This window comes from Schistocerca serialis, chromosome 11 (assembly GCF_023864345.2).
Source record: "Schistocerca serialis cubense isolate TAMUIC-IGC-003099 chromosome 11, iqSchSeri2.2, whole genome shotgun sequence".
NCBI lineage: Eukaryota > Metazoa > Arthropoda > Insecta > Orthoptera > Acrididae > Schistocerca > Schistocerca serialis.
Genome location: NC_064648.1, coordinates 67,429,593 through 67,456,084, shown reverse-complemented (window position 1 = coordinate 67,456,084; position 26,492 = coordinate 67,429,593). Strand labels below are relative to the sequence as shown.

General features: G+C 41.5%; 1 protein-coding gene across 1 annotated transcript in view; it reads left to right on the top strand.

Annotated features, from left to right (window-relative positions):
- LOC126426851 (mucin-19) overlaps positions 1-26,492 on the top strand; it is a 129,301-nt gene that overhangs the window by 67,812 nt on the left and 34,997 nt on the right. Inside the window, exons 9-10 of the mRNA XM_050088872.1 lie at positions 1,177-1,815; positions 20,871-22,343. Coding sequence (XP_049944829.1) covers positions 1,177-1,815; positions 20,871-22,343 — 2,112 coding nt within the window. The remainder of the gene's footprint in view (positions 1-1,176; positions 1,816-20,870; positions 22,344-26,492) is intronic.

The window sequence follows — 26,492 nt, the reverse complement described above, 5'->3', positions numbered from 1 at the left end:
ATATTTGCAGGATGGATTCTAATCTCTTGTCTTCCTGCAGAGGTTTTGCCCTCTACAGCTACCTCTAGCACCATTGAAATCATTCCCTGGTGTCTCAACAGATGTCCTATCATCCTGTCCCTTTGCCTTGTCAAGCGTATCCGTATATTGCTTTCTTCTCCGATTTTGCGCAGAACCACCTCGTTCCGTACCTTATCGGTCCACCTAATTTTTAACATTCGTCTGTAGCACCACATCTCAAATGCTTCGATTCTCTTCTGTTCTTGTTTTCCCACAGTCCATTTTCACTACTATACAATGCAGTACTCCAAATGTACATTCTCAGAAATTTATTACTCCAATTAAGGCCTATGTTTGATACTAATAGACTTCTTTTGGCCAGGAATGCCCTTTTTGCCAGTGCTAGTCTGCTTTTGATGTCATCCTTGCTCCGTCCGTCATTGGTTATTTTGCTGCCTAAGTAGTAGAATTCCTTCACATCATCTACTTTATGACCATCAGTCCCGATGTTAAGTTTCTTGCTGTTCTCATTTCTGTTACTTCTCATTACTTTCATCTTTCTTCGATTTACTCTCAGTCCGTATTCTGTACTCATTAGACTGTTCATTCCATTCAGCAGATCCTGTAACTTCTTCACTTACACCCGGGATAGCGATGTCATCAGTGAATCGTATAGTTGATTCCTTTCACCTTGAATTTTAATTCCGCTCTTAAACGTTTCTTTTATTTCCGTCATTGCTCCTTTGATGTACAAATTAAACAGTAGGGGCGGAAGACTACATCCCTGTCTTACACTCATTTAAATCTGGGCACTTCGTTCTTGGTTGTTCACCGTTAGTATTCCCTCTCAGCTGTTGTACACATTGTGTATTACCCATCTCCCCCTATAGCTCACCCCTATTTTTCTCAGAGTTTCGAACATCTCGCACCATTTCACATTGTCGAATGACTACATTAAGCAGGCTCAAGTAAATGTAGGCTGCAGTATTTTGCAAAGGGTAGACTAGCATGAAGAGCTGTATGAAATGAGTCTTTGGACTGAACACTGCAACAAGAAAGCAAAAACACTGATAATGTCCATTTAATCAGCCACAGCAAAAAGTTTGACAATGTGCTACACGAGACACCGTTGCTACAACCACATTCAGCGAGTTAATAAGTCACACTGTTTTACAGGCTCTGTCATGTCGTCATCTGCCGCGCCGTCGGGGAGAAGCCCCAGCCCCTTCACTGTGAGTGCCGGCCAGTTGCCTGCCTCCTCCGCAGGCTCCGACAGTAGCTCCAGCAATCCGACGGGTGCGGCAGCATCGATATCGCCGTTTACGGCACGACCGGTCACGGCCTCCACTCCGGTGGCACCGTCCGGTGCGACTGTGACGACGGCCTCCGGGGCTCTTTCCCAGTCGGCCCCAGAGACTCGGCCGACGACCGCGACCCACGAAGCAGTTGGGATGCCGACGGGAGCTCGAGCCACTCCCAGAGACGCCGCTTCGCAGCCCCAAGTGCACATGAGCACTGCCACGTCTACGGCTTTCTCGTTCGGATCTCCGAAAATGTCGACAGTGGCGACAGTATCTGCCACGCCGGTGACCGCCGCCGGCGTACCGGCGCCGCAGTCTGCCGGCGAGTTCCGGTTCGGAGCCGGATCGGTGACGTCGACGACGACAACGTCAAGTGCCGGAGGTTTCAGTTTCACGTTACCTGCCTCGACTGCCGCGTCCACGACTTCGCCGGCAAAAGGAGCTTTCCAGTTTGGGCAGAATGCGACATCCACTGTGGCCACGGCAAAACTGGGAGGTTTCCAGTTTGCGCCAGGTATAGTACACTGCTATTAGTCTCCTTTCATAGTCAGTTAGGCTGTCAGCCTCAGTATTCAACATCTCTGATTTGTATTCCCTTAAATCGTACTCAGTTTGCTGGTATATAATTTTGTAGCATAACCGTTTATTACTGGGGACACAGCTCAGAAAGTTCTTTCAGCATCTTTGCATTGAAATCATGTGTGTATTATGTGAATGTGTAAGCTATGTTTTTAAGAAATAATTATTATGTATTGGAGTGTGGACCGTTTTTCTATGTCTTCTCACTGAGTACTCTGCGGACACCCCGTCATCCGAGATGACGACAAACACGTTCACAGTGCCACATGTATACGTTCCGGGTTTGACGAACACTGATGCACCCTATCGCACCTCAATTGACCACCTAAATTACCTGCTCTTAGCTCTGTAGAAAATATTTTGTACCGTTTTTAACAGTGGGTGACATTTAGCAATCAGGATTGCCACAATTGCTGGCTCTCCCTGATATGATGGTCAGTGAGTGATTTCAGCTGGATATGCATACCTGAAGAAACTTGGGGAACTCTATTCCTGACCAAATTATCATCAGTGCTACAGGCACTGGCGTGATAACTGGGGTGACTAATCTTTCTGTTCACAAAGCCTAGTTCTTATTGAAACGTTAAGATACAAAGTTGAGAAAAGACTTAAAATATTAATAGGTTGTGTTTAACAGTCTTCCACGTCAGGATCTGATAGCATTTCATTTTTGGAAGCTGACACTTTAATTCAAACAACGGAAATTCCAGGTTGACTGTATTATCGAAAGGACAGATTGCTACTCACTACTGTATTTACTCGAATCTAAGTCGCACCTGAAAAATGAGACTCGAAATCAAGGGAAAAAAATTTTCCCGAATCTAAGCCGCACCTGAAATTTGAGACTTGAAATTGAAGGGGAGAGAGAAGTTTTAGGACGCACCTCCAAATCGAAACAAAGTTGGTCCATTGTAATATGAGACAATTTAGGTCGAATGAATAACGATACAGCTACAGTAGTTTGGTTCGAGTTGTAAGCTTAGCAGTTAAGCTTTTTCCCGGTAGCCATTGCTATGTGTCAGGCGCTCCGTCCGTGTTTATATGGGTACCCTTGCTTTTTCACGTGCTTCGTCTGGTTTGAATTGATTGCTTATTTTTCTTTGATCTGATAAGTGCCGTTCTCTTTGCTATAGGCGTTGACATCACTCTACGCTGAACATGCATTACTGTACTGTGTCATGCATTGTTTGTCACATTCTGATAATGAGTGTTTACGGCCTGTCACTGCTCGCGGCGTGGGTAGCTTCTGTGCGCGCTACCGCCGCTTAAAATTAGAGAGAGAGGAATCGTCTCATTAGCAAAACAATGGCAAGAGACGGCTATTTGTTGTTATTTACACTGCTCCTTTCTTTGATAATGATCAACAAGAACCAAATAATAGACTGCGTATGATAGAAGTTGTTCTGAACGAGAGTTTAGCGAAAATTTTTCTCCGTTTGAAAATCTTTGCAGACGCCTCTTCAGTACATTATATTCTGCACAGAAATTAGAGTCATCTTAGATTTAAAAATCTAATCAATTGCCGTGCTTCATTTCTGACTGTATCACTATTACGCATAAGAATAATATGAATATAAACACGACATGATATGTATATTCTTCCGCGTTTGCTGTTGTCTCACTCTAGTTTCGTAGTTTATTAGCCAGGCAGAATTTAAATGAGATAGCAGCAAACACGAAAGAATACATGGCAAAACGTTTATATTCGTATTATTTTTATGGTGAAGAGAATACTGCATGTGATTCACAATTCATAAATGTTCCTATTAGCAACAATCTCTTCTCACTGGTAGGAAAAAATTCAGAACGTAGGGTTGGCCTTATTGACAAACATCCGTAACAGTCTTGCCAGTCGGATTTTCGTAGTTCAGTGAAACGCTGCAACATTCGAAGATGAACAATACGGAATTTGTATTTACTTCAGTGGATAATGTACGAAAATGCAGTGGTCGAAACTCGGGGCGGAGGAAGAAAAGCTCGTCTTCCACCTTTTTTTTTTATTTACTGACGCAGAGGTTTTGGCGCCAGTATTTATCTTCGTGCCTGCAAAGCATGCCTGTGTAGCGCTACATATATTTGACGGCAGAATCTAGTTGTGGCGGCACCTACCAACATTTTTCGTAACTTCCGCTTACTTTGCACTCGATTCTAAGCCGCAGGCGGTTTTTTGGATTACAAAAACTGGAAAAAAAGTGCGGCTTAGATTCGAGTAAATACGGTATACAGAGAAAATGTTGAGTCACAGACAGGCACAACAAAAAGGTTGCTAAACAAGCAATCTTTCAGCCAACGTCTGTGGCTGGCCTCAGCACCCACAGAAAATGGTTTGTGCGTAGAGGTGCGCGCGCGTGCAGTGTGTTTTCCAGTTCGGAAGAAGGCTTTTTGGCCAAAAGCATACTTATTTGGCAGTCTTTTTGTTCTGCCTGTCTGCGAATTGGCATTTCCACTATATGGTGAGTAGCAATCTTTCCTTCTGATAATATTGACAGTGTAATTCAGTTATTCATTTTTTAGCCACAGCTAGTGGCAAATATATCATCAAAAGGGAAATATCCTCATTGTATTTCCTTTTTCAACAAAGTACTTCAATATGAACGAGGATGGTTTGATAAGTCTAGTAAAAAAAAGTGAGAAAAAATGTTAATTTCATAATTTTCCTTTGAGGGATATACACTTGGTCCAGTAATCCTCCAACTTTTTGTCATTTCAGAAAACTAGGTTCTGTCAGACTCTGCAAATACTTGTTGACTGCAACAATCTCTCCCTCATTTTTTGACAATTTCTTCCCTGCAAGCCAAAGTTTCTCAAGTTAGGAAACAGGACGAAGTCAGATGGGGACTATGTCTGATGAACAGGGTGGATGGGGAACCAATTGAAAGCATTATTTTGGTGAAAGAGCACTTTTTTGCGTGTCTGCATTTGTCTTTTTTGGCTGACACGTTTCAAATGGTCTAACTGTGAAGTGTAACAGGATCCAATTATGGTTATGTCTTTTGCCAGGTAATCTATAGAATTATTCTTTGGGAATCCCAAAGAAACAGTGTCCATCACCTTACTGACAAAATTATCTTTACCTGCTTCAGATCACTTTCACCTGCCTTTGTCCATTCTTTTGAGTGCCATTTTGACTCTGGTCTGTAATAATGCATCCGGGTTTCATCAACAGGCACAGGGCGGTGCAAAAAGTCTTGCAAATTACAATTAACCATTGCGTGGAAATGTTGTGCCAGGCATGTTTTTGTTTGACTGTTAGCAGTTGTGGAACCCATTTCACACAAAGCTTCTTTGTAGTGCAGTGTTATGTGGCTTTATGCGTAATTACAGACTTACTGTTTCATCAGTTGATTTGTTTTCACCACGTAGTTCCCGCGATTTACTTCCTCCTTCGTTGCTGAGCGATGTATCACCTTTCGTTCTGACGCCGCACTCTTCCTTTCCTATATCTTTACTACTTTTTTATCAATATAAATGATAAACTATTGGTTTTGCCGTTTAACACCTTTTTAATAACTGGGGAAGTATTACAGCCATCGGGTCCCACCTAATGTGTCACCCGCCTACACGTTTTACAAGAACCTTTCGAGACTCGATCGATCTGTTTACAAAGAGAAAGCAGAATATCTCTTCCTTTGACGTTGTCCGGCAATGACCTAGGAAGCTCGACACCCTCGCAGCCCGGGCTCTTCGTGGCTTGCGGTAGTTTGCAGCATTCGTTTTATTCCTCACCCAGTTGCCGCTACGTCGAACTTTCGTGGTGATCGTCGGGCAACGTCTTCCACGTTATCTGCAACATAAATAAACTTTCTTCCCACAGTATTTCTGAAAACCCAAAAAACAAACATAAAGAACATAATAATACCAACTGTTCTTACAATTTTTCGCATAAGTCTTGGTCGATTTAATGAGGGGTGGGACAGGCCTAAGCCTTGTGACACCACAGTAGCCATTCTGCATGCAGGATGTTACATATTCGCTCATTTGAGATGACTACAGACTCGGCAATCTCACGAATTGTAATTTGGCGATCTTACGTTACTGGGATTTTGTCAATGCTATCCTTTGTAGTGACCTCAGTTGGAAGACTGGAGTCCAGTTCATCTTCGGTGCTTGTCTGATAATTTTTAAATTCATTAATCGAAAAATAAATGGTCTTCCGTGATTGTGTAGTGTCTGCCAGAACTTCATCAAGTTCTTTTTAGATTTGTGCGCCAGTCCAATACTTCAAATGAAAATGTTTAATTATGACAGAAAACTCGGCTTTCTCCATTTTCAGTCACAGTCAACACACTGACCAAATCAGAAGACTGTCAACAATGAACCGGACAGTGTACAATGTTGAAATTCTTTATGTGATCCTCCGAGTAATCGAGTGAAGCAATGGTGTAGGCAGAACAAAAATGTTCCATTGTTGGGTGGAAATTTACCAGACTTATCAAACCACCATTGTAAGTGGTAGTAACAAGCTCTGATAAATGTAAATAATTTAGGGGTTAGGTAACAACTGACGGAATACGAAAAGCAGTGTGTTGTGGACTGATGTTTTTTCAAGCAAATGTGTGCTGTACCCACATCTCTCTCTCTCTCTCTCTCTCTCTCTCTCTCACACACACACACACACACACACACACACAGACACACAGTTACATTGTGCAAGCTGAATACTTTTTGGGAGGGGGAGGGGGGGGGGGGCAGCACGTGTGCGCGCTTGTGGGTGACTCATCACATTTAGTATTCTGTGATTTACTATCTTTATTCTAAAATTAATTAATTATCCTTCTTCCTGGTAAAGTTTTGCTAGTGCAGCTAATTCACAAAGCCTCTTCCAGTTTTCTCTTTCTCTCACTGCCTATCATTCAGCATTTCCTCCGTTGTTGTCCCCTCCAATTCATGTGATCCTTCACCTGCTCTCCATTTTGTTTGTGATCTTCCAGTAAGTCTTTCAGTTTCTGTCCATTCCAGAGCTCTTCTTGATAGTCTTTTTTTCCTATTCTTGCGTTAATGTGATCAGACCATTTGAGGCTGTTCCTCTCCATTGTTTCTTTTACGAGATTGATCTGAAGTGTGTTTTGTATTGTTTCATTTCATGTTCTGTCCTTTCTAATCTTGCCTGGGATCCCTCATAGAAAGCGCACCTCTGCTACTTTTATACTACCTGGATCTTTCTTTGTCCAGGTCTGATATTCTGATCTGTAGGTAAAAAAATGGAAGATGATAATGAAAGTTCATGTTATTTTTTAATTAAAATAGATTAAACTGTAGTTTTGCTCATTTATTTTTACTTTGGTAACACGAAGACAGCTGTTCTTTAGATGCGTATAAAGTGCACTGCACACCCATTCGTGTTACAAATATTGTCGCACTCGCTAGAGGGCTGATGAGAAAAGTACTCTCTGCCTGGTATTCCATTGTTCTTCCGATTTATGCTAATTGTCTTTCCATATCGTCACATCCTCATCATATTAATTTTTTCTCTCCTGGTACTTCAGTGGGAATGTTGAAATTTCACAACAATGTAGTTCGGAGTTTGCACTGTAATGGGTATTTTGTTTTCACGGGCAGCTCTAGCAAGAGAAACCTGAACTGCAAAACAAACGTGGTACAGTGTGTTCCTGTCGTCAACTCGTGAAGAGCAGCGAAGTGTAGTTCGACATTTGTGGCCCGAAGGGCAAAAGCCGAAAGGAATTCACAGGGACGTGCACTGCATGTATGGGTATGACTATGGACTACTGCAATGCCTCCAGGTGGTGTGCATTTTTCCAAGAGGGCTGTGTGAACCTCCAGCCAGTAACATCTACAACCCCGCAGAATGTCGGAGCCATTGAGGGAGCAGTTTTTAATAGCTGGTTTGGACAACTGTGAACCTTATCACAAGAATTCAGTATTTCCTACAGTGTGGTGTAAGATATTGTTCGTAGCATGTTGAAATTTCGTTACGTTAGTGCTCGCTAAGAATCTGACGGATGACCACGAGGGCCAGCACGTGATGACGAGCTCGTATCACTTAACGCACTACGCCATAGAAGGGCATGACTTTTTGATAGGAATTGTCACTACATGCCTCAAAGTGAGCAGGTGTCTATGGAGTGGGAACATGCTGCTTCCACATTAAGAAAAAAGTTCAAAGTGACTCCGTCTGCTAGGAAAGTGCTTGTGACACTGTTATAGGATATCAAAGGTCTGTTACTGGTGGACTTTGCTGAACACGTGACGACTGTGAACGCTGCAGCCTACACTAAATCTTTGGTTAATTTGCATGATGCTCTTTGTGACAAACGCCACAACATTTGATGGTGTCAGATTGCTTTGGGACAGTGAGAAAATAGCGAAATTTGGGTAGGAGATCCAGCATCTGCCCTGCAGTCTGGATCTCGCACCGTCGGACTTTCATCCGTTTGATCCCGCAAAGAAAATCTTGGCCAGCCAATGCTTTGCGACAGATGTAGGAGTGATATGATATGTGCAGAAGTGGTATATATATATAGAAGGAAACATTTCACGTGGGAAAAAATATATCTAAAAAACAAAGATGATGTGACTTACCAAACGAAAGCGCTGGCACGTCGATAGACACACAAACATACACACAAAATTCTAGCTTTCGCAACCAACGGTTGCCTCGTCAGGAAAGAGGGAAGGAGACGGAAAGACGAAAGGATTTGGGTTTTAAGGGAGAGGGTAAGGAGTCATTCCAATCCCGGGAGCGGAAAGACTTATTTTAGTGGGAAAAAGGACGGGTATACACTCGCGCGCACACACACACACATATACAGACACAAGCAGACACACACACACACACATATATATATATTCCTACAACAAAAATATACGTAATGTGACAGATTCGTTTACTCCTGTGCTGTAAAAGCTAGTCCTATTGGGGAAAGTGTGAGTACGCTAATCCAGTTTTATGTCAGATTTGTAAACTGCTCGATTTCTCCAGCTACAGCATGTTTATAACATATGAAGACATGCAGATCGAAAAGGTTGACAGTGTTACATTTCTGGGACTACAACTCGATAATAAATTCAGTTGGGAAGGGCATACCACATTTTTTCACTCTATTATTTCATAAGGGAGCATATTCTGTGGTAACTCATCAAACGTAGCAAAGTTTTTCGCATGTAAAAGTGTGTAATAAAAATCGTTTGTGGTATAAATTCAAGAACATCATGTAGGAACCTGTTCAAGGAACTTGGTATTCTATCCACTGCTTCCTAGTATATTTATTCCTTAATGAAATTTGTTACAAGTATTTCCAACCAATAGCTCAATTCATAATATCAGTACTAGAAATGGGAACAGCAACCTACATAAAGACCTAAAATCACTTACCTTGGTCCAAAAGGGGTCCAATATTCAGGAACATGCATTTTCAATAAACTGCCAGCAAGTCAGCAACCATTAAAAACTTGGTTTCAGATAAAGTACAGTTTACAGTGTGTTTGAAAGACTTTTTGATACAGAAGTGTCCGATTCCACCCGTCATCAATATGCCAGAAATGGCTATTTTAAGTGTGTCTATGACGTCACTACATACACATGGCAACAAACACGAAGATATATATAAATAATACAATAACATCTCCCACCAAAAATACAATCAAACCAACGGGACAACTGCGGGAAGTTGGGGGTTTTAGGGTGAGGAAAAGCTAGTAAAAAAACACACCATGATCCCAAAACACAAAATGAAGAACAAAAAGAAAAAAAATACAGCATTCTGCTACACCAAGAAAAATCTGCGGGAATCGGACACTTCCCTTGAACAATATAGGTCAACCATAGGTGACCATACCAAAACACCAATACCCACAACTAAAAGTACGAATATTGGAATCGGAAATTTCCCGTGACCTACATAGGTCAACCTCAGATGACTATACCAAAACATTAACACGTACAACTATGAAAATGGGAATCGGTCATTTCTGGTGACCTATATAGGTCCACCACAGCTACTGATGCCATAAAAACAACACCTACAACTGCGAAAAATAAAACCACAAACCCAAAAGTCCACAAATCAATCATCCCTACATAAATTAAATCACATTCAATACTCCATAAATACACAAAACGTCACAGCTAGGAAGGAAAAAAAAAAAAAAAAAAAAAAAATTACCACCAGCAAATTCCGGCACTGCAAACTAGATCCCCCCTCCACACACACACACACACACACACACACACACACACACACACACACCAACTCATAAACACCGTGCCGTAATGATATTCAACACCACAACACCTTTACGTCGAAGCAGATGGGTGGAATCGGACGCTTCCATTGACATCTCTTTCTACTCTGTAGATGAATATCGTAACAGAGACTGATAGACCAGCTTAGGTAAAAATTCTATATTTCAGTTTTGACAGCACTTGGTTGCAACAGTCAAGATCGGGTATTCTGTGTATGATAAATTTATTAAAAGTGCGTAACTGTGTTTTATTCTGACAGTGTATCAGTTCTGTAAATATTAGCAGTTACTGTAATATATTCACATATTTTGACAATCTCCTGACAAATGATGAGGATAATAATTATTATATTCAACTGTATTATGTTATACTTTCTGACATGTTATTTGTCATTCGCGATGGCCAGCGGCTATTTGCGAAGAAGTATGTAAATATTTGTTCGCTTCAGTAACTAACGTCTCTGAAATATCACCGGGGTCTAAGACTGGAGTCACTGTGTCAGGAACAAAGTCACACAGCTATTCCGTTACCAACTTCCAGGTTACCTGTAATGGTAGCCCGATAACTGCCAGAGAGCGAGAACTGTGAGCCAATAACGATAACTGCCAGAGGAAAATACCGATCTCTGACAGTTATTTCCATAGTCGCTCGAATTCATTATGGTACCTCCTTTATACTACCCGTCCAAGCTAAATTGACATATGAGGCGGTGGCTCAAGGGAACGACCGTACTTGTTAATGCCTGTACTGCAGCTCCTATCAGTCACCGCTCGGACATTAACTTTATTTAATTGTTTGTGCTAAAAGTAACGAAGGCACACGATATGGTACACAGTTCTTATCAACAGATGGCGCGCAGTCTCACAGTTATTCCCATGGTCTATAGAACGCCTTCAAATGGTCTACCCTCTCCTTCGTTCCTAGCCAGATCTCCGATGAGTTGACGGGAAAGCGTAGTACGATCTTCGGTAACAGATGGCGCGAGGCACTGTTGACATTAGACAGTTATTGAAATAACTGCCTGTATCAGAGGAACGGTTATCGCAGTAACCGTTACTTTTGAGTAACCGGTTATTTCTATCAGTTACGTTATTTTTTGCCACCTATAGAAGAAACTGTTTGCTTGCTAGTTTTGCTGATGCCTGCAGCGGGCTTTGAAAACACTGCATTGTGACAAGATTTTTTTGAGTGGGCAGAATTCTTATGTTTGTTCTGTTGCAAACATACGGATTGTACGTGACTTTTGTTTCCACAAGTGTAACACTGTCTTTGTCTAGACGGACAATCTTGGCGTTTGTGCCGTGAATAGCACCGAGGGCACGACATAATTCTGTTCACCTGTTTAGAGAACTGTTTACGTGGCACGGCGTGCGCATAATGTTGCTGCCTACTGGGCCGGCCGCGAGCGAGAGACGACTCGACCCGACAAATTGGTCGATGCTCAAATTCGTTGGCCACTACGGCACCTGAATCGTACTGATCTAGAATTGGCACTACTTGATGAAATGATGGATCTGACTGTTTCAAAATCTGTTCCCTAAGTCTGACATCAGTTACATTGTACACAATTGCATCACGCAACATAACATCTGAATATAAAGCACCGCAAGCACATTTGAATTTGCATTTCCTCATCATACCCTGTAAATCTGTTACCCACTTGCGGTAAGTTTATTCTGACCTTTTCTTGCAGTGAAAGAATTGGTACCTAGCCGCCACATTCACTCGGTGGTCATAATAGTTACTTAGAGAATCTACAACCTGACTGTAGGAAAGTTCACTCAGAATAGCTGTAGGGAAAATTTTTTGAATGAAGCAAAACACTGCACTTTCTACCATTGACAAAAAATGTTGCAACCACTCTAGCCAGTCCTCTTCTTTTTCGTTAAACTGGCAGATGGGCGGTACGGCACTCGGAGTTACAGTTGTTGCCTTCTGCGCAGCGTTCGTTTGGTTTGTGAGGAACTGTTGTATGGTATTGAAAAGGAATGCAATCTGCTGTGTCTGAAACTGAAACATCCGTGTTAGCTGTTTTTCATCTATTGCTTGCAGCTGAGATGCCTGAGCAAGGGGTGTGAGAGGTGGGTCACTCATTTCGGAATAGCCAAATGCAATAAACAGGCAATGCGAGCAATAAAAATAAGCACACGAGCAAAGACAATTGCTGCAATACCCACCTGAAAACTCTGAATAGAATAAACACTGTAAGAGACACTGTTAAAACAGGTTAACACACCCCTGCAAAGAAGACACAAGTAGAATTAAGGCACCAACAAAACACAAAAGCCCACGACGAAACAAAATTGTGACAGCCAGGCTCTGGGTGCGAAATGTGGACAGGTTGTCGCTTTGGTATCCGTTCTTACACCTCGTCACCAAATACGAAGTGTCTAGCGAGCCTGCATACTCGGTTCGCTAGACAATCGATCGAGCTAGTTGTATTCTTGAGTTTTATTAAAATAAGAGAATAAGAAAATTACAGCACTTAACTTTGGCAATTACACAGGTGTCGCAAGTAAAAGGCAACACACAAAATAATCAGTCCTCTTCAGTATAGACAATCCCGAGTCTGTGCTACATAGAGATTACAAGCGAAGTGACTAGAGTTGACACTGCACTCGTAAATGCTAATCTCAAAGCTGCTAACGGGGCGTCGCCAGTCGGTCTCGGCGCTTACGTCCTCTTCACGTAGGGGTCACTGCTGTCACGTTGTCATCCTGGAAGGAGTTCCGGTCAGTGTGTGATTGGCTGACTTCTTCTCACAACCCTCTCTTCCCTGTCATTCCTGACTGGTGTGCTGACACTTCAGTTTAGGCCGTAACAGTCAGTTTACGCCATAACAGTTGCTAGAATATTAGGGACGTGCAATCAGTCTACAAAAGAGATCGCTTACAAATCACTCGCGCAACTGGTTCTAGAATATTGCTCGAGTGTATGGGGCCCGTACCAGATAGGATTAACAGGGCATACTGAATTCCACAGAGAAGGGCACCACAAATGGTCATAGGTTTATTTAATCTGTGAGAGTGGGTCACAGTGATACTGAAGGAACTGAAATGGCACACTCTTGACATACCTGAACTATCTCAAGAAAGTCTATTAACAAAGTTTCAAGAACTGGCTTTAAATTATCAGTCTAGGGATATACTACAACCCCCTACGCATCGTTCACATAGGGACCGTGAGGATAAGATTAGAATAATTACTGCACGCACAGAGGCCTTCGACCAGTCATTCTTCCCGTGCTCCGTATGTGAATGGAACAGGAGGAAACCCTAGCAACTGGTACAGTGAGATGTTGCCTTTGCCGTGCACCTGACAGTGGTGTGCTGAGTATAGATGTAGATTTAGGCTTTTGGTAGTCTTCAAACAGATCTCTTGTACTTAGTATTGTCCAACTTGTATGTGACATCTGAACACTCCTCGCCTACTCGAGGATTTCCACTGGTGTCAAACTGGCGAGACCTTGAGGACTGGTCTTCTTTCTTTTTCTTCCCATACAGGGTTTGAAGCTCAATGCCTGGACAATTTCCTAAAGTAGCATTACACACTTCTGAAAAGCACTAAAGAAATTGACTTTTACAAGTTTCCGAATGCTGTTAGGACTGTAAGCATAAAAAAAGTTCCAATATTTTTTAATACAGCCACCCATAGCTGTGTGTGTAATTCTGGTCTTGTAATTGTGAGGTTGCTGGTTCAGTTCTTGGTAGATGCATTTTAGTTGTTCTTTTATTTGAGTCCTGTGCTCGTTAGCAAATTGAAATGTGAAGTAACAAAAGCTGAAAAGTAATCTTTTAACAAAAGTAGCAACTTATTATTAATCATAAATCACTTGAAAATGTCAGTGTTCTTAAAAAATTGAAATTTGATACAGAAATTTAAAATGTAAAATAGAATTATTTTATTTATAAAGATTACCAATAAACAAAAACCTAATTAAAAAAACGGGTGTTAATATATATTATTTTTCACTTGTCAGTAGACATTTCAGATCTGTGTACCAAATTTAATTAATTATTAATACATGCAATGAATAATTAAGTATAACAAGTAGAAAAAGTAGTGCCTATATGATTCGACCCCCCATGAACCATGGACCTTGCCGTTGGTGGGGAGGCTTGCGTGCCTCAGCGATACAGATGGCCGTACCGTGGGTGCAACCACAACGGAGGGGTATCTGTTGAGAGGCCACACAAACATGTGGTTCCTGAAGAGGGGCAGCAGCCTTTTCAGTAGTTGCAGGGGCAACAGTCTGGATGATTGACTGATCTGGCCTAGTAACATTAACCAAAACGGCCTTGCTGTGCTGGTACTGCAAACGGCTGAAAGCAAGGGGAAACTACAGCCGTAATTTTTCCCGATGGCATGCAGCTTTACTGTATGATTAAATGATGATGGCGTCCTCTTGGGTAAAATGTTCCGGAGGTAAAATAGTCCCCCATTCGGATCTCTGGGCGGGGACTGCTCAAGAGGGCGTCGTTATCAGGAGAAAGAAAACTGGCATTCTACGGATCGGAGCGTGGAATGTCAGATCCCTTAATCGGGCAGGTAGGTTAGAAAATTTAAAAAGGGAAATGGATAGGTTACAGTTAGATATAGTGGGAATTAGTGAAGTTCGGTGGCAGGAGGGACAAGACTTTTGGTCAGGTGATTACAGGGTTATAAATACAAAATCAAATAGGGGTAATGCAGGAGTAGGTTTAATAATGAATAAAAAAATAGGAGTGCGGGTAAGCTACTACAAACAGCATAGTGAACACATTATTGTGGCCAAGATAGACACAAAGCCCATGCCTACTACAGTAGTACAAGTTTATATGCCAACTAGCTCTGCAGATGATGAATAAATTGATGAAATGTATGACGAGATAAAAGAAATTATTCAGGTAGTGAAGGGAGACGAAAATTTAATAGTCATGGGTGACTGGAATTCGTCAGTAGGAAAAGGGAGAGAAGGAAACATAGTAGGTGAATATTGATTGGGGGGAAGAAATGAAAGAGGAAGCCGCCTTGTAGAATTTTGCACAGAGCATAACTTAATCATAGCTAACACTTGGTTCAAGAATCATGAAAGAAGGTTGTATACCTGGAAGAATCCTGGAGATACTAAAAGGTATCAGATAGATTACATAATGGTAAGACAGAGATTTAGGAACCAGGTTTTAAATTGTAAGACATTTCCAGGGGCAGATGTGGATTCTGACCACAATATATTGGTTATGAACCGCAGATTGAAACTGAAGAAACTGCAAAAAGGCGGGAATTTAAGGAGATGGGACCTGGATAAACTGAAAGAACCAGAGGTTGTACAGAGTTTCAGGGAAAGCATAAGGGAACAATTGACAGGAATGGGGGAAAGAAATACAGTAGAAGAAGAATGGGTAGCTCTGAGGGATGAAGTAGTGAAGGCAGCAGACGATCAAGTAGGTAAAAAGACGAGGGCTAATAGAAATCCTTGGGTAACAGAAGAAATATTGAATTTAATTGATGAAAGCAGAAAATATAAAAATGCAGTAAATGAAGCAGGCAAAAAGGAATACAAACGTCTCAAAAATGAGATCGACAGGAAGTGCAAAATGGCTAGAGGAGAAATGTAAGGATGTAGAGGCTTGTCTCACTAGGGGTAAGATAGATACTGCCTACAGGAAAATTAAAGAGACCTTTGGAGATAAGAGAACCACTTGTATGAATATCAAGAGCTCAGATGGCAACCCAGCTCTAAGCAAAGAAGGGAAAGCAGAAAAGTGGAAGGAGTATATAGAGGGTTTATACAAGGGCGATGTACTTGAGGACAATATTATGGAAATGGAAGAGGATGTAGATGAAGATGAAATGGGAGATAAGATACTGCGTGAAGAGTTTGACAGAGCACTGAAAGACCTGAGTCGAAACAAGGCCCCGGGAGTAGACAACATTCCATTAGAACTACTGATGGCCTTGGGAGAGCCAGTCCTGACAAAACTCTACCATCTGGTGAGCAAGATGTATGAGACAGGCGAAATACCCACAGACTTCAAGAAGAATATAATAATTCCAATCCCAAAGAAAGCAGGTGTTGACAGATGTGAAAATTACCGAACTATCAGTTTAATAAGTCACAGCTGCAAAATACTAACGCGAATTCTTTACAGACGAATGGAAAAACTGGTAGAAGCGGACCTCGGGGAAGATCAGTTTGGATTCCGTAGAAATGTTGGAACACGTGAGGCAATACTAACCTTACGACTTATCTTAGAAGAAAGATTAAGAAAAGGCAAACCTACGTTTCTAGCATTTGTAGACTTAGAGAAAGCTTTTGACAACGTTAACTGGAATACTCTCTTTCAAATTCTGAAGGTGGCAGGGTTAAAATACAGGGAGTGAAAGGCTATTTACAATTTGTACAGAAACCAGATGGCAGTTATAAGAGTCGAGGGGCATGAAAGGGAAGCAGTGGTTGGGAAAGGAGTGAGACAGGGTTGTAGCCTCTCCCCGATGTTATTCAATCTGTATATTGAGCAAGCAGTAAAGGAAACAAAAGAAAAATTCGGAGTAGGTATTAAAATCCATGGAGAAGAAATAAAAACTTTGAGGTTCGCCGATGACATTGTAATTCTGTCAGAGACAGCAAAGGACTTGGAAGAGCAGTTGAACGGAATGGACAGTGTCTTGAAAGGGAGATATAAGATGAACATCAACAAAAGCAAAACGAGGATAATGGAATGTAGTCAAATTAAATCAGGTGATGCTGAGGGGATTAGATTAGGAAATGAGACACTTAAAGTAGTAAAGGAGTTTTGCTATTTAGGGAGTAAAATAACTGATGATGGTTGAAGTAGAGAGGATATAAAATGTAGACTGGCAATGGCAAGGAAATCGTTTCTGAAGAAGAGAAATTTGTTAACATCGAGTATAGATTTAAGTGTCAGGAAGTCGTTTCTGAAAGTATTTGTATGGAGTGTAGCCATGTATGGAAGTGAAACATGGTCGATAACCAGTTTGGACAGGAAGAGAATAGAAGCTTTGGAAATGTGGTGCTACAGAAGAATGCTGAAGATAAGGTGGGTAGATAACGTAACTAATGAGGAGGTATTGAATAGGATTGGGGAGAAGAGAAGTTTGTGGCACAACTTGACTAGAAGAAGGGATCGGTTGGTAGGACATGTTTTGAGGCATCAATGGATCACAAATTTAGCATTGGAGGGCAGCATGGAGGGTAAAAATCATAGAGGGAGACCAAGTAATGAATACACTAAGCAGATTCAGAAGGATGTAGGTTGCAGTAGGTACTGGGAGATGAAGAAGCTTGCACAGGATAGAGTAGCATGGAGAGCTGCATCAAACCAGTCTCAGGACTGAAGACCACAACAACAATAACAACAACATATGATTCGAACAAGTAATCTCACAATGATTATACCCGAATGCTACATGCATTGATATTCACTGTTTTACTATAAACATCAGTTTTCATAATTAAAAGCACTTCCTGAAATGTTAAGTCTTTGTAGTTGTGAAAATGTCTATTTGCTCGCCAACCTTTTTGGCCGACAAAATTTGAATTGCTAATAACTAAGAGACTGGTAATGCATAAAAGCAGTGGTTGAGCACAGACCGGATTGTCATGTCTGTGCACGTTTGTCATGCGGTATTTGTTTCGCTTGTGATGTCGTCTTACCAGTGTAGGCACATGCACGTGATTGTTACTTTGTGTAAAATTATTGCATAGGAATACATTTATCTGGACATTGGTTCAGGCATCATTGTGAAGAGTTTGCTGAGCACTGCTAGGACCCATAGAGAGACAATAAACATTCTTGCCTGAATATAAATGAAAATCAGTATTAAATTGAAAATTACAATAAAATGAAAGATGCCATCTTATGTGACTCATAAATATGCTTGGAATTTTAGAAAGTGCAACACAGGAGAAAGCCCGCGTCGAAAGGAATCCGAGAAGTGTATTATTTAGCGAATGTGACAGATTTGGCAGTATCGAAAAGACAATGAAAAAATGGTGCAAAGCAGTTGCATAGCTGGCCCATCGGTCATACTGTGGCTAGGTGATTTATCTGTTCTTTAACCATTATACTAGTCTGTGTAAACATTGTATTAGAGATATTGGTAGTGAAATTACATATTATTATAATACACTTCTTAGGATTTTATTGTGATGTTTTCACGAAAAATCTGTGCCGTGGCCCCAGCTGCGCACACAGCATAAAACCATCTTCCCTCATACTGCAAACCCCCCCCCCCCCCTTCCACCCCCAAGTGTAATTTATAAATATGTCACACTGTGTTTGAGAAATATATCATATTGCTTTAGCAGGGTGTATACGACCCGGGAAAAACCCGGGAATTTTTTCGTCTGGGAGGAAACCGGGAAAAACCCGGGAATTTTTTAGAATTCCGGGAACTTTTCCTTGTTTTAAGTCACCAATTAAATTTTTGTTATTTTAACTGGTAAGAACCAATACTCTTAACGAAGGATATTACTGTATCCCGCTTCTCCAGGATAATGCTGCAGCAAAAATACATGAATGAGAGAAAAAAGAAACGAAAATAAAACTTTAGTTGCAAAGGAAATGCGCCATATACAACAACAAAACACTGCGCATACAAGCGTCTGCCAACCAAAGTGTGTCAAAGGCTTTAGGAATAATATGCGGTGCTTCCTAACAACAAATTGCCTCTGATGAGCGTGACATGACAGCTGTTTACATTTGATTCATTTGAGCAGTTGCGGGCGGGCTCTTGCGCATGCGCAGTTGAGTCGCCTGTGAGTAGTACGTTCTCCCGCTTCTGGCTACAGATGTGTGGCTGGGTGCCACTATCTAAATTGCTCCGGTTCAGAAATATCGTAGATCCAGGGCTGATGATGCATAGAGCAGTCTTGAGTTGTAGTGGGGAGGTGGGTAGTCTCCACGTGACCTGTGTTTACGTTTAGTGATTTTGCTGTTTCCTTTTCGTTTATTGCTCTCGCATTAAATGAAAACAAAAATCAGATTTCTGTGGCCGGGAGCTACCAGATGAATTAAAATACGTTCGCATAGTTACGGAAGGCTAAAATTAGTTACTAGTTTCACCTTTCTGACAGTCAAGCTTTAATCACATTGCAGAACAATGAAGTTATTTTTGTCGGTTTGCTAAAGAGATTTGGCTTTTATTAATATTTTGCGCTGAGGCAGTCAATTTATTTGAAATGAAGTGTTTAATTTCACACTGTTGGCTAGTTTCAACTATTCGCTTCATTTCAAGTGCACGTTTCCCATCTTCTGGCTCGTATGGCATTATGCCATAATAAAGAACCAAGCATGAGATAATACAGTACTGGTACTCAAGAAAATTTACATCCGAATCTGGACATACGAATGTGCACTTGAAGCCGAATTATGCATTTTAGTACAGTTCACGAAATTTCGATGCTCCTGAAGTATCCTTTGATGTCTTGTTTCTTTTATGACATAATGCAAGATCTTTTAATGTTTTACACGTACGAACTTGCGGGCTTCCTGCGTCACTGTAGCTGCGCAGGCGCAGTGACGCCTGTTATCTGGCGCTCTCTGACAACTGCTGAAATGAACCAATTTCTAGCAGCTCACGGAAAAATATTACGAATGGTGGTTTGAAAAGTGTTACTTTCAAAGTAAATTTCCTTTTACGCAAGATGAACTATGTGTGAGAATGTACGATGAATTTCTTAAATCACAAAGCATTTGACTCTCATCTAAAAATCAACTCTTTGAGGATGACCATGTAGAAGAATTTTGAGCCCAGATCAGACCTTTAAGTCGTTATTAAAAATTTTATTGGCACATTTGTGCGATATATCTTAAAGTGTAACACGCGCAAAATGATCAGCATTATGTGTGGAAGCTTAGATTCTCTTGTAGCTTATTAATCTTAGAGACCAATATTATTTGTGAAAGCTTTGTTTTTCTTCTAGCAAAACTATGTATATTAATTTAAACCATTAACTTTTCTTTTTGTGTGTCCGTGCTACTTGAGAGTGATCTTGCTATTGGTTGACTACCCTACGTGCCCTGTGCTGTCATCAGCTGTCGAGATCACGTGACATGAGCTATGGCTGGTTTACAAAAGCACGTCGCAATCTCGATTTCATTGCTTCGGAAAGTAACATGCAGTGTTTGGTGGAATTCGAATTTATACCTCCGTGAAACGAAGAAATGCAGCCTACATGTTGCTGCACATCAAAGATCTTTCCAAAACGTGTTTTTTTTCCCCCCCTGGGTTTCGTTTCTTAAAGTGCCAGTAAATTCTACATCTCTGTAGAAAACCATAAATATTCTAACGATTGATAAGTTTTACAGTGCCGAGTAAAAGTATACTGTCATTTAATAAGGAAAATGTGTATTTTCACCCGGGAGAAAGAGTATTTTCAACCGGGAAATCCGGGAAAAGTCCGGGAATTTTTTTTCCTTGTCCACACATACACCCTGTTTAGTCCTGTAAATAAGAGACCCAGTGCATAAGGTCCTCTTGTGAAATCAGTGGTTTTGGAGCAGGTTATTTGCATGAAATGTTGGAAGTAATGACGGTACGTCACCTGACTGTACTGAATGTCTGTCCACTTGCATGCCATTTTCCCACTGTCACGCAGAGTGAGCAAATTAAACCATCATTTGCTGATCACATTGTCAGGCTCTGTGCATTGGTTCTGTAATTTGAGTTGCACTGTTGCTGAAACACAAACTTACTCTCATAATTTGGGCTTATTTACTATGCAGACATCAGTGGTAAGGTAAGAACAAATGATTCACTCACTTTCTCTCTCTGTCCCGCAGGCGCGGCAGACAAGGTCGGTCGGCAGGCGGCAACATCGGGACCTGGAGCTACGGCAAGTCAGCCTTCGATTTTCAGCTCTAGTGCCGCCTACTCGAAAGCGACTACTACGGAGACGGCAGCATCTCCATTTGCTGCAGCGGCCGTGTCACAGAGTCACACTTCTCTGACGAGCCCCGCACCTACTCCGTCATTTGGATCTGCCCCGCAGAAAGGGATTTTCGGAGCCACTCCGACTACGACTGTGGCGACCGCACAGCAGTCTATATTCGGGGGTGCCGCGGCACCGGTATTCGGAGCGGGTAACGCCACCTCCTCGCAGGCACCGACATTCGGTTCGACAGCTGCGACTACTCAGTCTTCGGTGTTCGGAACTTCAGTTTTTGGCTCTACGACGCAGAACCAGTCACAGACGCCATCTGGCACAAGTAATGTTTCTCAGGTTTCGACATTTGGATCTGGCACTACGGCTGCTACTCCGACCTTCGGATCTGGCACTATGGCTGCCACTCCGACCTTCGGTTCTGGCAGTACATCAGCTGCTCCGGCTTTCGGATCTACCGGTACGGCAGCTACTCCGGCCTTCGGATCTACCACTACAGCTGCTACCCCGGCTTTTGGATCTGGCACTACAGCTCCTGCTCTAACTTTTGGATCTGGCACTACTACTCAGGCACCGGCCTTTGGAGGTGGTACGACATCTCAGACCCCAGCTTTTGGATCTGCAGCAACATCTCAGACCCCGGCCTTTGGATCTGGTACATCCACCCAGGCCCCAGTCTTCGGAGCAGGTACATCTCAGGGCTCAGCCTTTGGATCTGGTGCAACATCTCAGGCTCCGACGTTCGGATCTGGTACGACTACTCAGGCCCCAGCCTTCGGAGCTGGTACATCGTCTCAGACACCGGCCTTCGGAGCCGGTACATCGTCTCAGACCCCAACCTTCGGATCTGCTACAACGACACAGACACCAACTTTCGGTGCAATCCCTACGAGTCAGGCACCCGCTTTTGGGTCTGCCACCACAAATCAGCTGCCGGCATTCGGCTCGAGCTCTCAGAATCGGCCAGCAGTATTCGGATCGGTCACCACGAGCCAGGCACCGGCTTTCGGAACTGGGCAGACACCTGCGATTGGTGCCGGCAGTTCTGGTCAAATAGCTGCACCCGGTTCCGGCAGTCAGTTGGCAGCATTCGGAGCCAGTGGAACTGGTCAGACGCCTGCCTTCGGGTCTAGCTCCGGACAGACTCCCACTTTCGGCTCCAACACCGGACAAGTGCCGACATTCGGATCCGGTTCGTCTGGAAGCACTCCCGCATTCGGTTCTGCAAATCGGGCGACTGTCTTCGGGTCTGGCGCCACACCGTCTTTCGGAGGAGCGAGCTCTGCGGCTGCTACCACCCAGAGTTCTGTGTTCGGGACAGCCACGCCTACTTTTGGCACAAGTGGAGCCAACCGACCACCTTTTGGCACAGGTTTGTACTGGAAAGTAATGGTTTTTTAGCCTAATGTGCATATAATCTTTGTATTTCATTTGAAAGAGCAGTTCAGTAACTTTCTCACTGAAAAAGTGTGCGCCATAAAGGTACAGATTAAATATAGAGTAAAAAGTCTTGAATGCTTGCTGCTCCACAGTTTGTAAATAATTTTTTAAAGGCCATCTAAACACTACGAACTATGCTTAAAACATTTATTAGCCAAACCAATTTTTGTGTTTATAACACATTGTCACTGGCATATTATGTACCTCTGTATATCTGTCGGTTACACATTCTTTGGGAAGTTCAACATGAACTACATATAGAAAGCAAACAACCATGTGAATATTTAGAATACTATTAAAACAGTGCCTATTTTAATTTGTTCGATTGTGAAATCTGACCACCTTATCACACATTTTGTCAAGTATGTTCTTGCTGTAAATTCTTAGGCAGTGACAACTCTTGATTGCATTGAACATAATTGCCTAAGAATTGACAGCAGCAATATCTACGACAACCAGTGTACTGTGAAGTAGGACAGCTTTCATAATCTAACATATTAACCCCTCACGCTGTTAGTTTCCGTACATGCGTCTAGCATGCTGATGGTAGCTTACGTAGCCAGGTGGTATGCAAATGCAGCGTTTCAGTGAGATTTGTCTAGTGCAGAAACTATTTGTTCAAAAGTAATGAAATTTTCAGGAATTGTTAACAGTGCATCTTTATTACAATTAAAATATACGTTAGCCATCAAAATGAATTTTTGGTATGGTATACCTCAAAACTGTCTTCAAAAGTAAGTCCTACAATGCAGTCTAAGAACCAAAACAGTGTTTCCTATTTCTTCTCTGTGGGTGGGATTTTCTCAGTGAAATGCCTTGTTGTGAGCCTTTCAGGTACAGGAAATTTTGAAGGCTGCACACATCAAGGTGAAGCTGCACTTTTTCCATGAATTTCCAGCAACTATTGTCTGAGAAGCAGCCTGGAATTTACATGTATTTCTTCCCCCATCCTCTCACTGGCGTTATAAACAATAAAAGCATTGTGCACTTCAATATTCGTTAGCCTTCTAAATGTTTTTGTGTGCCATTTAACACCCTTCTTCCTTTCCACTGGAAAAGGCTGTAGTTTCTGATGCTCAAATTTACACTACACATAAACAAATTGTGTTTTGTAATGCATTAAGGCTTTCTTTGCTCTTTGCCCTCTTTGGTTGCTGTAGCAACTGCATCATTATGGAATGTTGAAATAAAGAACTCTTGTTTTTTATCCATTCATTTTAGCACCATAACACTCTGTGAGTGATATGCTACAAATACACTTTTCTTGATCCTTGCACTTTTCAAGACATCGGGTACATTCTTCTTGTTCAGTTGCAAGTCTGCTAGCTACATTCATATCTCTTTACTGATGCAAATGCACGCTGTTTTGTAGTTGTCCATTCAGTCTTTGGCCTAATTGAGAAGAGGCTCAGCAAGTTTTAGTACAATCTGACTTGTTGTCAGGGTATCTGCAGAAATAAATTCCCTTTTTATCTCAGTTATACTTAAAAATTCTATCAACTTACAAACTTGTGTTGTTTTTGAACAGGTTTGCAATAAAAGTTCTCATACACAGGGTCCATTCCAAAAGTGCAAGTAATAAATTATTTTTTAAAATTATTTATTCAGTACCAGTTTAAAATCTTCTCAGAACTTCTCAAATTATCATCCCCCTGCTTCGATGCACAGTGGCCGATGCTTCACCCGATCATTGAAGGCACCCTGGAAATCGTCAACAGGGATCTCCTTCAGTGCAGTGGTCGAAGCTGCATTTACCACCCCCAATGTCCTGTGCCGAGTTCCTTTCAGGGTTCTTTTGATCCTTGTGAACAAAAAGTAGTTCACTGGTCCCAGATTGGGGCGGAATGGTAAAAACTGATGTAAACTATCTTTTTTATATATTATCAAAATGTAGACAATCAGAAAAAGACATAAGTTTAGAATATGTGTAATATAAACTTCATAGGCAAATACCTCACGTCAATAGAAACTTGTAATTTTGATTAGTCAGAATATGTTAGAAATAAATTTTTGACAAGGAGACTTTTAAAAAGAGGGTGTCATCTTATACTTGACTTTATTTATGAAAGTGTTAATTATAACGTTAAGAGAACCCTCATTCTTAATGTTTGAAATACTGGCATCTACCAGTCCACATGCTTGTGCATCACAGGGGAGGACTCTTTCATATGCCAAAACACTGGAAACAAGTCCCATACACTGACCACTCCTCCAAATCGAGCAGAGCTCTGACTGTGATTCTCACATTTCGCTCGATACTTATCTGAGTGTGGACCTTCTCCAGAATGTTATTCCATGTGACATTAGTAAGCATAAGTAGGCACAGTAAACTGACTTCTTGGAGTTCTCATAACTGAAATTGGCGGGCCTGCAAATACTGTGGTTTTGGAAAGTTATCTGTATCACAAGATTTACCAATTAAAGTCCTTATCAGTATGCACCTCACTAAAAACTGAATGTTCTGTTTCACTTATAGTTTTTCCTGTCAGTTCTAAGGTAATAGTAAAGTTTATGTCCCCATTTGCTAAATAATAGCCTATTTAAAGGAAATCACTCACTGAATGTAGCAAAAATTTCATTGATGAAGGAGTTGTTTACAGAAGTATTTAGCATTTATACTAACCTGTATGTGAATCCTTCAAATCTTCATTTTTAGAACAGAAAATTTAATACTACGTACTCTTACATAGCTCCACAGTCCTGCTCTCCATTTTCTTTCTTCGTTTCGGCGTACTAGAGAGGAAGTCAGTTTGACTGTCTCTTTTTTTTCTGACCTTTAAGTGCTGCTCAGTAATTCTGCAACCGTTTCCTGTTTTCATTCTTTTCTCTCTTTGGTTTGTGCCTATCCTGTCTTCAACTTTGGCTTCTGGAAACCTTTGATTGTTTATAGCTTTTCCTTAAACAGATCATGCTCATAGATATAGTGTCACTACTTCGCGTCACGGTTGTGACGTCTTTTGTACTTACTGTTTTCTTTGATAATGAGATCCAGGCTTTTTCTTAGAATTTTTCCGTCTTTGGCCCCAAGTTTCTCCCAGTCACATATAGAGACTCTGGTCAAATAACATTGCAGCAGTGTCTAATTTTGGTATTTGAGGAGAAGAAAGGAGGAGATTAGTGCTAAACATCCCATCGACAATGAGGTCATTCGAGTTCGAGCACGAGCTCGGATTGTGTCGAGGATGGGAAAGAAAATCGGCTGTGCCCTTTCAAAGGAATCGTCCCGACATTTGCTGGGAGCGATTAGGGAAATCTGAATGGTGAGACCCGGGTTTGTACTGCCGCCCTCCCAAACGTGAGAGTCTGATATTTAAGGATTTCGATCTCTTCATTGTAGATGTGTTCAGTTAGTCGAAAGGCCATTTCCATTTTGTTAATATGTGAAATAAATGCTTTTTTATGTGATAAGTTTTTGTCCATTTACCTATTTATATAAACTTTGGTGCCTGCGTAATTTTTACTAGTCAAACACCCAGTCTCTTGGTGCTGATTTTATGTTATTTATAAAGTGCATCTTCTCAAAAGGATATTTGAAGCCCACCAGTTGTTGCCCACATCTTTCTTTATTTCTATTTTTGGTCACTGCCAATCAGTACATTGTAATACCTTATGCTGGCGCCGTATGTGTAGATGCAGTGGTATCGGTCCATACTAATACTCGATTGCACTTTTCACTGTCAATTGAGTTTCGCTTGTGGACTAAAGCAATATCGCCAGATGATATCGTGCGTGCCCGTACTGTAAGTACTGACTACTGTTGCCATATGGGACAGCCGTTGTCTGGTGATACAAGTATTCCACTACACTTAAACTAGAAACTTTTACAATTAAAATCCAAATTTGTCAGTGTCCTTTGAATCTGTAGTTTCTAATCAACTTAGAAGACATAATACTAAAAATCTCTATTTACTTTTTGGGAAAAAAAGAAAATAAACATTAAAACAGCGTATATGATTTCAAAAATAGTATTTGCAGTTGGTAGTTCAGTTGAGAGTGCATAATCTGCCAGTGCACATCGTAATCATTTGTGCCACACGTCCATCTGCTTGAAACTTCTGAGAGATCATTTTTACAGACCGCG